A 14524-nucleotide genomic window follows, 5' to 3' on the forward strand; every position below is an offset into this window, starting at 1 on the left:
GGCTTAAAAATACTGTCATACACTACATTAAATAAATAACATTTTGCTGCCTTTTCATGACACCCATAATATACTGCTGAGGCAACCACCTAACTTTCCCCTCAAGGCAAATAGCAGCCAGGAGAGCTTTTGACAGGGAGAGGAAAGTTAAGCCCCTCGTCTCTACCTTTGGGATTATTATGACATTTATATTCGCCCACGCGCTCCAATGTACAGTATCTCCTTGCCAATGGCACAAGGGAGCCTAGGTATGCCTCTGATCCTCACATCTCTGTGAGGTAAGTGAGATTAAGAGGCAGGCTGAGAAACTGGCCCAAGCTCACCCTCTGGGACTCATGACTGAGTAAGAGATTTGAATCTCCAGCCCAACACACTAACTACTGTGCCACACTGACTCCAATATGGCCCCTTCTTGTTATCAAGTATTTTATGTTTTTTATACTGTAAACTGGCCTGTGATCTTTGGGCAATGGGTGGTATATAAAAGGAAGGAAGGAAGGAAGGAAAGAAAGAAGGAAAGAAAACATCAGGCGGTATTAACATAGTTTCTCCCTGCCCTCCCCATCCACTTAATTTCCCCCAGTGTTGCGCAGTATCTCTCTCTTCTTTGATGCACACAAGAGGCAGAACACGTGAACCCTAAAGAGTGCCAACTCTAGCAACTCACAACGATCATTTTTAACAAGGTCACCTCCGCCCAAGGCAAGACTAGGGAGAGCGATTTAACTAGGGATGGGAATGAGAAAAGACGAACTAACAGAGTGTCCAGGCGCTCCAACTCTCCCTATATTGACTTATTCGGATAATTTCATGACGTCGACTTGTTTCTAAAATCTTTTGATTGTCGTTTTGTATTGCATCGATTATGCACACCCACAGGAGCCAACGCCTAGGCCTAGGGGCCGAGGCCCCTTCAACAAAAATAAAATTATTTGAAGGGCTGCCACCCCCCCACCCCACCCCCCAAAGTTGATGGGCACTGCGATTCAAATAGGGTGTGCGCACCGCGTCTTGTGATCGATTATGCGATCGATCCCCCTATTTTATTCAACTTGGCACGCACCCCTGTGCTCACTGCTTTTTCTTCAGCGGCATATAAATCTTTTTACCAACTCCCAACCTCCAAGTGACAAGATCGACCCCCGCCCCACGCTCCGGCCCAAACGCAGCCTGTTGATGCTGCAGCAGAGCTCGCTTCGTTCCTGCTCCGACGCAGCGCGCCTGGCGAACCCTTCTCCGCGACGGAGCCCGGACACTGCTTGGCCTGGCGGAGGGGGGGCGGGGCCGCGGCGGCGGCGGCCAATAACCGCGAGGCCCCGCCCCCTCTGCCCAGGAGGGCGCGTCACAGGTTGCCTTTCGCCCCGTCGGCTGGCCGCGGCGGCGACTGGTCAGAGAGCAGCAGCGCGTCGGCCGAGCTGCCCGCGGAAGCCTCCAAGGGCGCCTGGAGGACTTGCAGGGAGAGGGCAGCGCCGCTTGCAGAGCAGGAGACGCGCATGGTGTGGAGTGGCAGCCGGGATGGAGCCGGCAGGGTAAGCGGGGAATGAGGTCCGAGGGGCGCCCAGCAGCCTTGTCCTTGCACTGGAGGGGAGGGGAGGGGGGAGTCAAGATTTCTCCCATGATGGAGGCAGGAAGAGGGTATTGCATTTATAGCCCACCTTTTCTCCAAGAAGCTCTAGGTGGCGCACGTGTCCTGCACCACAACCCTGCGAGGTAGGATCGGCTGAGAGGCAGTGGCTGGCACAAGGTTGGACTATGTCCTGCTAATAGCACCATGGGGGCGTAGGTAGGATTTATGTTAGGGGGGCAGGCTTTTTTGCGGGGGTAGAACCTCATTTAATTAAGTATTTTCATTGATTTTTTTGGGGGGGGGAGCTCCCTTGGCAGCGCCCGTGCCCCTCACCCCGTGATGGAGGGGGGAGCACAGGGTGGTTGCCAAGTATGGGCGAGCGTTGTTATTGCCTTGATCTGTTATAGCAAACCCGCCAGGAGCCTTGGGGCAACCTTGATGACTAGCGGATCGCCAAGGCATTAGCCTGTGTGCGCCAACTCAGAAGCAAGTTCCCCATAGCTCGCATGCAAGCGGGCGTGCAGAGGATCGGGCCCCATGGTTGCAGCCCTGATCACGCGGAGTTAAATGCCGCTGAACTTTGACGGGCTTGCTCCGGAGTGAACGTCCCTTTAGCATCGTGCTGTTGGAAGAAGTGGGGGCTAGCTGGAGAAAACAAAAACCATCGCCAAAACCACCGGCCTGTTAGGCTGCTGCGAGACTCATTCTTTGTTTTAGCCTTGCTAATGGTCACCTTCGGCTTTTCTCCCTCTCAACTGCAAATGCACGGTCAGCTATTAAAGAGTCAATATTTTTGCTGGGGCATGTGAAGGAAGGAACGTGAAACTGGGCCCTCCTTTTGCTGGTGAAAGGGAATGGAAGGAGACGCGCTCATGTGTGCTTCTGCATAGGCTTTAAAAGATTTGTATTGAGTTTCCTTTTTTGATTGACCACCCAAAGGAAAGTTTGGTGGGTACCGAACAGTAGGAAAGATCAAGTTCCTTCTTTTCCCTCTCCCTCCCCCGACATCTTTCCTTCTCTCTCTCTCAAAGTGAGGTTGGATTTGTCCCTGAGGCCACAGCAATCTGGAGCCACATGCAATCTGGGGAATGTGTGAATGAATGTTTTAATTCACTTGCTCTCATCAGCAGGAAAGAAAGAGGCTAATCTTATCTGGTGATTTGTTGAGTGAGACAGGCCTGCAGGGAACCCTTCTCTCTCTCCCATCAGTATTGGATTTACTTAGCAGCTTACCCTGTTGGCTTTAAAGGATGCCTGGTAAGTGGATCCCCCCCCCCCCTGTTCTTTGTTTCTTCCTTTGGGAACTACAGTATATGCATTTTCTCCAAGCAGTTTTCATTCTGGATACATTATATTGGGCACAGTTCATCAAGAAGAGATTGAGAAGGAAGAGGTTGAATCCTACTGCATGCTTACTTTTGTTACGAAGTAGGCCTACACATGGCACAAATACACCCTTAGTACATTCTTTCATTTCTCTTTTCTGATCTCAGCCATGTAGAATGACTCTTTCTCTATATATGCATGTGCAATAGCTTTTAAAAAATTGCATACATTTATTCCAATGGGGCTTACTTCCGAATAAGTATGCATAAGATTATGTAGAACATACTCTTGTGTAAGATTATGTAGAACATGGCCATTGGTCCATATAGCTCTGTATTGTCTGCACAGACTGGCAGCGACTCCAAGGGTTTGGCAGGGGACACTCCCAATCCTATCTAGATATGCCAGAGATTGAACCTGGGACCTTCTGCATGCAAACCCCTACCACTGGACTATGACCTTTTCTCTAGCAGATAACTACCACACTGTATTCATAGAATCGTAGAGTTGGAAGGGACCCCAAGGGTCATCTAGTCCAACCCCCTGCAATGCAGGAATCTCAACTAGATCACATGTGCATAAAAACCTCCAGTGGAGAATCCACAACCTTCCAATGGATTCTGTTCTGCTGTGGAACAGCTCTTACCGTCAGAAAGGTATTCCTGATATTTAGTTGGAATCTCCCTTCTTGTGATGAAGCTCCCCCCCCCACTTTTTTATTTAAAAAGCACAGAAAACTATCTTTTTTATTAGTTCACCTGCTTCCCGTAAGTAAATATAAACAACCCTCTTTAATTCCTGCATGTTTCTCTATTGTGCCTGAAGTTTTATTCCATTTGCACGAGCATAGCCTGGCATAAGCAAAATCGGAAGTAGTCTGTAATGAAGTAATTTCCCTTCTTTACATGCTAAGTGTTGTTTGATGAGCAACACATCTGCTTTCAAAAATAAACATCCAGTTGCAGTAGTTGAAGATTCCTTGCAAATGCGCAGGGAAATTATAGGATTCGTTTTGGTTCCTAATTTTAAGGTTTAGCACCCGCTCATTTCCAAGAAGGAATTTGTATTAAGCAAATCAGAGTCAATGGTACTTAGACTCTCCACGTTGCTTGCTTTCTGTACAACAGGGTTGTACAGTATCACGAGAGGGTTGCAATTTGGAGAATGTCTCCTCTTTCTATAGCTTAGGCCTAGGCCTGACTGCACTGTTGGAAAGGGATGTGGTACCTGCTTAGCCAGACCTCCATGAGGCCTGACAAGCTAAACTGGTATGTCACATAAACTCTGTGTGCATCCTGCACCCTGCATCCCAGAAAAATTGTGCAATTCACTGGAGTTCTATAACAGATGAATGGGTGTACAAATAATTATTTGAAGGCAGAGTACTTGAAGACCACAGAAATAGTCCAATGCCTATTGGGTAAAGGTAAAAGGTAAAGGGGCCCCTGACCATTAGGTCCAGTCGTGACCGACTCTGGGGTTGCGTGCTCATCTCGCATTATTGGCCGAGGGAGCCGGCGTATAGCTTCCAGGTCATGTGGCCAGCATGACAAAGCCGCTTCTGCCAAACCAGAGCAGCACATGGAAACGCCGTTTACCTTCCCGCTGTAGCGGTTCCTATTTTTCTACTTGCATTTTGATGTGCTTTCGAACTGCTAGGTTGGCAGGAGCTGGGACCAAGCAACAGGAGCTCACCCCGTCACAGGGATTCGAACCGCTGACCTTCTTATCAGCAAGCCCTAGGCTCAGCGGTTTAACCCACAGCGCCACCTGGGTCCCTTGCCTATTGGTCCAATGCCTATTGGGTGCATACAGGCAAATTCAGAAATAGATATCACATGCCCATAAACAAAGGGCTGTGCATACATGGCCTGATGTCAGTGTCCTAAATGTATTAAGGCACCTGATCTCCCTACATTGCGCGATACAAAGCTCACATACCATCACTTGCACTCATAGGCTGACTCACCATATATGTTTGCCTCTTTTTCAATTGCACCAAGATTGCATGGGTGGGCTTCTGTGTGCAGGAATCTGTGTCCAAGTGCACCATGTGTTATGCTTAATTCTATATTGTCTCTTTCACTATGACAAAACAAAATCTGGGACATGTTGTCATACAATCTGCTAATACGAAGCAAAAACCTTGCTAGCTTATGCAATTATTTACTTGTTTCTCTCAAAAGTTTATGTAAGCAAAAGAGCTTATTGTAGAGTCTGCACACGTTTACAGGAAATTGCAGCTTGGTAGGCTGAAGTAAAAAGGTCCCCCGCTAATTCTCGGCTGCTGTCATAATGGACCATTCTGAAATGCTTGTTTACAGTGACAGACCAGGCCTTTGTGACCCTTGCTACCAATGATGTTTATTGCCACGGAGCTCTGGTTCTCGGACAGTCCTTGAGGAACCATAAAACATCTCGAAGGCTGGCAGTGCTAATTACATCTCAAGTCTCCAATGCAATGAGGTGAGGACGCATTCTCAGATTCAATTAACTGGATATCTTCAAAATGTAAATGCAAATTCGGTTCCATAACCCTGATGACAAAATAACAATAAAGCAGGCAGTGTGTTGAATGAGTTGCTTAATTCCCAAGGAAATCGTGTGTGGCCAAAAGTGTGAGCAAACAGGTTTTGTTTTGTTTAGAAGGCAAATTTCCTCTCGTGGTCCTATATTTGGATCACTTTGTGCACAGAACTGTAAGAAGAGACTGATATACTTGGGGGACTGCATGAAGAAAAGAACTGCATGCAGATTTTCAGCCATGAAATGTCCAAACTCCAATTTAGAAATAAACAGTAAATTGCAAGAACTCAGGCCAGGAGGAAGATGAATTTCAAGTAAGTCTTCAAAAAGTTTTATTTATGTAATGATAAGATGAATTCAAATAGGAATCAATTCCAGTATGATAATGAGGCAAATAAAAAATAAATTGGCGAAACAGGGCCTTGTCCTGGGATTTTTTTCACTGGAATTTATTTTTATTTGCCTCATTATCATACTGGAATTGTCTCAAGGCTCCCAATCTTGTATTTTACTTCTTTTGCCAGGGCTGCTCTCAACACCGTATTTGACACAGTGGTGGATGTGAATGAAATTGACAGCAATGACTCTGTGCACTTGGCTTTGCTGGAGAGACTGGAACTGGGTGTAACCTTTACCAAACTTCATTGCTGGACTCTTACTCAATATAGCAAATGTGTCTTCATGGATGCAGACACACTGGTAAGGGAAGCACTGGTTAGAAAAAGAAAGCTTTGCCATGTTGCTTTCAGTTACTGGCAACCTTTTTGTTGGTTGTTGTGGGATTTCAATGGAAGAGATTTATATGTGGGTTGGAGGAAATCCTTGACACCTGTGTAGGTTTGTAAATACCATATTGACCTGAATATAAGCCGCACCCGAATATAAGCTGCACCTTTAAAATTGGAGAGGAAAAAAGAAAAGAAAAACACCTGAATATAAGCTGCTCCATTCCTCACTGTTCCTGGCTACATACTAGGTGGTGGGTGGGAGCGACGCTGTATTGCCCGCAGCCTTTCCCCTTACTCGCTCTCTCCCATCCCGGCCTTGGGGGAGAGGACGGGGGACTAGGCACGGGGAGGGCATGGCTTTGCCGTGCTCCTGGCATTGTTTGCCCTGCATTCCTGGCTGCATACTGCAAGGTTGCGAATATAAGCCACAATTTAACTTTTCACAGTCGGAAATTGAGGGGGAACGTGCAGCTTATATTCAGGCCAATACGGTATGTGTGCATAGCACATACATATGAACACTGTAGGTGCAAATCTGTACTTCATTGTTCAGTGCAGAATGTCAGTACAGTTATAAAACACCAGCTCTCTATATCTATAACTATATCTACACACTCTAGGGTGTAGAATGTTCTGTTCTGTTATTGAGATGGAAAACCATGAATGCTTAGCAGAGTCCTGTAGTATGTATATAAGTGTCTCCCATCATTTCCAATGTGAGAAGCAACACACTGGTGTGTTCATATTGATGCTGATTGCAGGGCTGAAGGGGAGTGGTGAATGGTACGAGATGACATAGCCAGCTGATAGACAAAACAGCTAAGAAAGAGTTTTGGATCCCTGAAATTTGTATAGTAGGGGGGATCGGCTACGATTCCAACATGCCACATCTTTTCTAGGTACTGTGCAATATTGATGAGCTCTTTGACCGGGAAGAACTCTCAGCAGCTCCAGACTCTGGCTGGCCAGACTGCTTTAACAGTGGCGTGTTTGTTTTCAAACCTTCTTTGAAAACCTACAACCTCCTCCTGCAGTTTGCAGATGAACATGGCAGCTTTGATGGTAAGTTGACTGACCTGCTCCCCTTCCTGGTTCTGTTTGAGTGAGGTCCGCGTTGGTGAAGTTCTTTGACGATGTGAACTTTTGATGGAGCTGGACTCTTACTACAGCCAATGTGTTTTCATGGATGCAGACACTTTAGTTAGGCCACTGATCTCTGAAATGGCAAGATGGGGTGAAAGTTCAGAAGTAGATGCTACCAAAAAGAGAGAGAGAGAGAGGAAAGAACGTCAAACAGCAATTGCTTCTGTAGATGGCTTTCATATATACAGCTTTCCTCACTTTGGCTTCACAGGCTACTATTTGCTGGGGGGGAAGTTGGCTAATAATAAATCCACCCCATAAACTCTTGGCATTTTCAGTGCTGGCTGTGGTTTTTGTTATCTCATAGCTCTCGCTATTCCATAAAGAGGAATGTCCAATAGAACTTGTGGTCCTCCAGATATTGCTGGACTCCAACTCCCATCATCCTCAGCAAGCATGGTCAGTTGTCAGGAATAATGGAAGTTGGAGTTGAGCATCAGCTGGAAGCCCACAAGTTCCTCTTGCTGATGTTTTTTTTCCCAAATATAGCAGGGGTCAGCAAACTTTTTCAGCAGGGGGGCGGTCCACTGTCCCTCAGACCTAGTGGGGGGCCGGACTATATTTTGAAAAAAAAATGAACGAATTCCTATGCCCCATAAATAACCCAGAGATGCATTTTAAATAAAAGGACACATTCTACTCATGTAAAAACATGCTGATTCCTGGACCGTCCGCAGGCCGGATATAGAAGGTGATTGGGCTGCATCCGGCCCCCGGGCCTTAGTTTGGGAACCCCTGAAGTAAATGCCAAGTAAAACAGGGAACCCCTGAAGTAAATGCCAAGTAAAACAGGGAAGAAGGAATAAGAAACATCAGTTTCGGAAACTGATTAAAAATTTGTCACTACCATTTGGCATGAGTAAATTTGGGTTTGAAGATTAAATGGTTGCTTATGCCATGTGTTCCTTTCAATACTTTAGGAGGTGATCAGGGATTGTTAAACAGTTTCTTCAACACCTGGGCAACAACAGACATTAACAAACACTTGCCATTTCTCTATAATCTAAGCAGCAGTGTTGTCTACACCTATGTCCCTGCTTTTCAACAGTAAGTACAGAAATATTTGTTGTTGTTGTTGTTTAGTCGTGTCCTGCCTCTTCGTGATCCCATGGACCATAGCACGCCAGGCACTCCTGTCTTCCACTGCCTCCCGCAGTTTGGTCAAACTCATGTTTGTAGCTTCGAGAACACTGTCCAACCATCTCGTCCTCTGTCATCCCCTTCTCCTAGTGCCCTCAATCTTTCCCAGCATCAGGGTCTTTTCCAGGGAGTCTTCTCTTCTCATGAGGTGGCCAAAGTATTGGAGCCTCAGCTTCACGATCTGTCCTTCCAGGGAGCACTCAGGGCTGATTTCCTTAAGAATGGATAGGTTTGATCTTCTTGCAGTCCATGGGACTCTCAAGAGTCTCCTCCAGCACCATAATTCAAAAGCATCATAGATATCAACAGAAAGCATCAACAGAAATATACCTCTCTCTATAATACATTGGTGAATGTCTACCTTAATCTAGGGCTGAAATCTCAGTGGCAGACCTTTGCATGGGCAAAAATATCTCTCCTAAAGACATACGTCACAGGTTTCTCTTTGTCATAGCTGATAATGGGATGTCTGTACACACACGCAACACAAGATTGCTCACAACCAAGATCATATATAGGTGTTGACCCTCTTGTAGAATCATAGAGTTGTAAAGGGCCCTGAAGATAATCTGGTCCAACACCTTGCAATGTTTCAATACAGTTTCAAAAGCAAGCCTGATTTAGGAAATCAGTAACTGGCTATTCTGAAGTTACTGATCACCTTGTGTCATACAGTACTGTCATACAGCATTCTGTCTATCCTGCCTTCATCAGCCATAGCTTCCAGCCATAATTTAAAAGCTCTCTCCCATGTTGAACATGGTAACACCTTCTAGTTGTCCCTTGCCCTCCCAAGTGCATTGTCAAGTTCATGCTCCGTTGTCTAATGAGCCGTTTGCAAGGAGTTCACTTTCTCCCCCCGCCCCCAACCAGCAAGAACATTACTCCTGCTGTTAGTTGGCCTAAGATTGCAGAAATGAAGGGAAGGGCACGGGACCTTGTCAATAGCCGGAGGACAATAACCACTTGAAGATTGCAATCTCCTTCCCAGGAGGCCACCCTGGAAAGGGTGATTTCAGCCATTGGTTAAATGACAGATGGCTATAACGAGCGGCTTTCGGTCTCTCACCCAACAAGAGCACTGCTGCTGGTGTGACAACAGAGGCCCATAGCTGCCAAGTTATCCCTTTTTTTAAGGCTATGACAGAGGCCTTCCCACCAAGCAGAGGACCAAGGCCTGCTGAGTACTTGCACCATCTCCATCTCAGCAAGAACACTAGCAAAGGAAGATCAGTCTGGCCCCAGCTAGATGCAAATGCCTGTTTTCAATTCACATCTTAGTACTGGAATTATCAACCTGATTTCCCTCCTCTACACTTATGTATTTCTTTGTTTGTTTGTAAGCCAGGGTCTGTTTTATTTCCACTTATGTTTAGTTCCTGCAGTAGTGCTGTGTATTGAATTCTAATTGCTGTGAGTCACTGGAAATATTTTTTTAAAAACTATATACCCATGAATGAATAGATAAAGAGTTCTGCAATGCCTTGCCAGAGATGAACCATCTTGCACCTGCTTTTAAAAAATGGGGCTTAATATAAACTCATTTTTAAGATTACATGTGTCCTTTTTTGTAGTTTTGGCAAAGATGCAAAGGTAGTCCACTTCTTGGGACCATCAAAGCCATGGAATTATAAATACAATCCTCAAACAGGAACAGTGACAGGAGACAGTTCATCCTCAGTATCTAACAGTCAGCTCTGTTTCCTTAAACTCTGGTGGACAACGTACAGTTCCGATGTATTGCCATTACTGGAAAAAACGCAGGAGTCTTCTGAGCCACAAATCCAGAGAGAAGAGGTAAATTTTTTGAAAGGGAAGCTTTTTGGTTTGGTTTCCTTGCTTTGTGGAAACCAGCTTTTGAAACCACAAGAACTTTTGTTATATACCCCGGGGGGGGGGGGGTGTTCAAAGAAAAAGGGGAGGAATAAGGGCAAACATCGCCTCCCCCACCACCATGCATCCCTGGGGCATACCTAAAGCACTTCTTGGGATATATGTTTGAATGTGCATTTTCATTCCCTGCCTGGCAAAACTATTCACATTTTAAAGGCGAACTTGAGCTATAGTAGAGCAGCGATTTGTATATAATATAGTTGTTAGCAGTGATAATAGAATGACAACTGTCAAAATAAATAAAAAGTGAAATGTAGCGGAAAAGGAGACAGAATATTTAAAATGCATGGGGTACAAACATAGGAGCTTTCATGGATGAAGAACTTTCAAAATTACAATAATTTTTGTTGTTATTAGCCTAACTTGAGTGGAGATGAAAGTAAATTGGAAAGAGGAAATCCTGCCATTAGCAGTTCTTTGCCAGCAAATGAGGAACATGTATCTGAAACAGTTGCAAATTCACCTGATGAGTTAGCTTCCAAAAATGTAAGTGCTTTTTGTTTCTGCTAATTAGTTACAGTAACCTTAATTCTAAAAATTTGAATATGCTTCCAAGTGTTCTGTATTTAAAATTGATTTAAAGTATTGTGCCAGCTTATCTCCCAACTATATATGACGTGAGTGTGCTGAAAATCTGAGGGTGGGGGGGGATTCCATTGGCCAAGCAATACTATTAAATTAGGATTTCAATTGTAAATAACTTACTATAATGTGATTTTCTGTTTTAAAATGAGTGGTTTGGACCAGACAGAGAGAAGCAGCATTAGTGTGATTCTGGTTTTCTTTCATGAGTTTTCTGCTTCTTGTTTGAGTCTTGTAGATGCACATATCTCCCTGATGCCGGGGGTGGGGATGGGGATCTCTTTAAAGGATTTAGGACAAGACACAGAAACCTGGTGATACTAACAGCATGTTTATACTTCATTCAGTTCACTTGGGGTTTTCTTCCCAGTAAGTGTGCTTAGGATTGCAGCCTCAGAGCGAAGTACTCCATTTCTGACTACTTTTGGGAAGTGTCCTCTTTCCAGAGCAGAGATAGGGCTTATTAAGCTATATTCAGTTTAATCCTTAATACTTTTACCGGACAACATGCTATGTTGTAATCAGTGGAACTACAGTCGCATCGTTGTTCTTGAACAAAATCCTTTCCGGAAGTCCGTTCGACTTCCGAAAATGTCTGAAAACCAAAGCGCAGCTTCCGATTGGCCGCAGGAACTTCCTGCACTCAATCAGAAGCCGTGTAAGCCGCATTGGATGTTTGGCTTCCAAAAAAGTTCACAAACTGGAACACTCACTTCCGGGTTTGCGGCGTCTGGGAGCCAAAACGTTTGAGCCACAAGGCATTCGAAAACCATGGTACGAGTAAGTTTGAGGAACTCCGTTTAAAAAATGAGGATTATTTTAAGGTGATTCTGGCTGGAATCTTAAGCAATCTAAACTCAAGAATGTCCTCAATGAGGGATTGGAACAAGTGGATCTCTGGCTCAGTCAAAGAAGAGTAAGCCAAGACCAAACTAAGTCCCCCCAAAAGTGGTGTGGTAGGATGGGCAAGGGGAGAAATACCCCACCCCAAACTTCATTCCACTCATTCACATGACTTATCAACTCTATTTTAAAGGCTTGTTTTCCCACTGCCAGGCTCAGGCCACCTCAAGTGATAGTAGCCCTGCTGCTTAAGGGAGTTTGGAATGGGAGTATTTACCTTGGCATAACTTGAGTTGGTTTCCTATATTTTGGATTGCTTTGCCAGGGAGCAATGCAAACCCAAGGTCTACCAGGACAAACTTGAGTTTGGAGTAGATGTATCTCTGGCTGAGCTGGTTAAAGTCTTGGCTCAGCCTGGAGATGGACCATTGTAAGTCTTCCCACGCCAGCCCAGCCAGCTCAGCAAAGGGATGTTATGGATGGGAGAGTGGAGAACAGGGCAGGTGGAGACTTACCACTGTTCCAAACTCAGTTCAGCTTGGTCATGTGATCTAGCAACTGAAAGGATGTTATCCTGGTGAAACGGGTCATGTAAGTCACATTCTATTTTAAAGGCTTGCTTTCCCTCTGCGAGGCTTGGGCTGGCTCAATCAGCAGTGGCCCCACTCTTGAATGGAGTTTGGAATAGGGGTAAGTTACAAAAGCATAATTTACTCCGGTGTATATTGGCTTCCTATAATTTAAATTGCTGTGTTAGTTAGGGTTGCCATACGTCTGGAATTTCTCAGACATTGCCCCATTTCTGGGCAGGAATTGCTTTAATGTCTGGAAAAATCGGGCCGTATGGCAAGCTCAACAACTTCTGTGTCCAGATGTTCACTTTTTGAATGATGGCAACCCTAGTGTTTGTGAGATGCCACCCCTTCATTGTATATAAGTAGGGATGAATGGGATGCTAGTGATCACTACACATCTGTGTGGGTTGTGACATACCATAGTGATGTTCTTAATAGTTGAATCACAACAGAAGAGGCTAGTTGCTCCTATTCCTTTTGTCTTTTGCAACTTATTTTGAACCTGTAAGTTGCTTCTACTTTGAAAAATGACTGACCAAGTGGTGATGTATTTAAAGATATGGGCCAGGCTCCATGATGGTTTTGATAAAAACTGATTTCTTCTTTTCTGAATGAGCAGTAAGAACTTGGTAAAACAGGCACTTTATTTTTATCAGTCTGTACAGAAATCTGAGGGCAGTCTTGAGGTCCACATTGCTGAGCCGAGTGAATCATCTCCAGAGCCCACTTTTAACCCAACTCCTCAGGAAACTGTGAAAATGGTAAATAGGCCTTTTGGTGGCAATGTTTATTTCTGCATTCTGCTCTGAAAACAGTGATTTTGGAATGGGCATCTTCGTAAGGTAATCTGTACAGACAAATAGCAACATGATCCACTAATTTTGTTCTTTTTTTAAAAACAGAACAAAGAGTGCCCATTCTGCTGCCCTCTTTGCACTCATCCCTTCCATACCTTGGGGACTGAACTTGTTCAATCTCTACTTTTGAAGAATCCCTGTGCAATTTCTACTCCTATACAAGCCCTAGAAGATCCGAGTTCTGAATAGCACAGGGATTCTCCTCGAGAGGGTGGAGGACTAGGGAGCACCCCCCCCTCCTCCCTCACATTATTAGAATCCTAGTGTGGGGAAATGTCTCAGTTTTGCTACTCAGACCAAACAATCTGTGCACATCCCTTTTCCCATACTGTAATAATGTCCCTTGAGTAACCCGAGCTACTCTATTCTCTGTAATAATATGTAGCTCATCTTCTAGTTGCCCTGGGCACTGAAAAGTCACCTGCTTGCACTATTTTTAGAATCTTGAAACTAGCTTTAAGGCTTTATGTGTTGCCTGAAAATGGTACAAACGGCGTTTCTTGATCTCCCTTTTCGCAGGATGACGTTACCAGCTCTGCTTCAGAGCTATGTATTCAGCCAAATCCAGAGGTGCTAAGTGCAGAAGATGAACGAAGAAAATGGGAGGAAGGCCACATTGACTATCTGGGGAAAGATGCTTTTGAAAACATTAAAAAGAAGTTAGATTCCTTTTTATTATAGATCTTGCTCGTATACGCTTACAGGGACCAACTGCTGTTTAAAGTTACAACATATGTGAAATCTCCAGGGCCCTTTCTGTTTTGCAGGGGGGAATGCAAACAAAAATAGCACCTTGAAAATGGTTGTGCTTGCTAAATGCACCTGTCTACGCATTATGACAGTATGCATTGCTTCCAGAGAATGAAACGCAATGGGCTCATAAAACTGCCTTACATGAGTCAGAACATTGGGTCAGCTTGGCCAGTACTGATTTTTCTGCCTGGCAGCATCTTCTAGGCTTGTATACTAAAGCTACTTGAGAAATGCTTAACTGGAAATGCCAGGGGAGCTTCTGTCTGCATTTCTTGTGTGGTTTTTGGTGGGACAGTCCACAGTGCCTAGTTGCACAGCCCACCGGTACTGCAGCTATTCAATCTTCATTCATTTTTGCAGCTCAGTGTATTGTGTTGGACCAATGTTATTTTCTTTTGGATTTATTTAGTTTTCTTTTGGACCAACTTCTATAGATAAGCATGATAAAGACTTTGGAATCCCCCCTCTCCCTCTCCCTCTCTCCCTTTTCTCTTTCTCTCATGCTGTACACTCTGCTAAAAACAAACCCCTGCTTTTTATTACTGATCTATAGTGCCTCATGAAATATTCTCACCTTCATGAGAGAGCATG

At 44.7% G+C, this 14524-nt stretch overlaps 1 protein-coding gene across 3 annotated transcripts; it reads left to right on the plus strand.

Annotated features, from left to right (window-relative positions):
• Window positions 1–1368: 1368 nt before the first annotated feature.
• GYG2 (glycogenin 2) lies at window positions 1369–13861 on the plus strand. Of its 3 annotated transcripts, none has more exons than XM_060273477.1 (10): window positions 1369–1529; window positions 1671–2824; window positions 5218–5359; window positions 5944–6118; window positions 7047–7209; window positions 8211–8337; window positions 10005–10227; window positions 10681–10809; window positions 12980–13084; window positions 13700–13861. In XM_060273477.1, exons 2-10 carry the CDS (start codon window positions 2818–2820, stop codon window positions 13859–13861), a joined length of 1233 nt encoding a protein of 410 aa, XP_060129460.1. In that variant the 5' UTR covers window positions 1369–1529; window positions 1671–2817. The 3 variants fall into 3 exon arrangements, with proteins under 3 accessions (XP_060129460.1, XP_034971247.2, XP_034971246.2); XM_035115356.2 differs by having other exon boundaries at window positions 2695–2824; XM_035115355.2 differs by having other exon boundaries at window positions 2698–2824.
• Window positions 13862–14524: the final 663 nt, after the last annotated feature.

The sequence above is a fragment of the Zootoca vivipara genome, chromosome 4 (genome assembly GCF_963506605.1).
Source record: "Zootoca vivipara chromosome 4, rZooViv1.1, whole genome shotgun sequence".
NCBI lineage: Eukaryota > Metazoa > Chordata > Lepidosauria > Squamata > Lacertidae > Zootoca > Zootoca vivipara.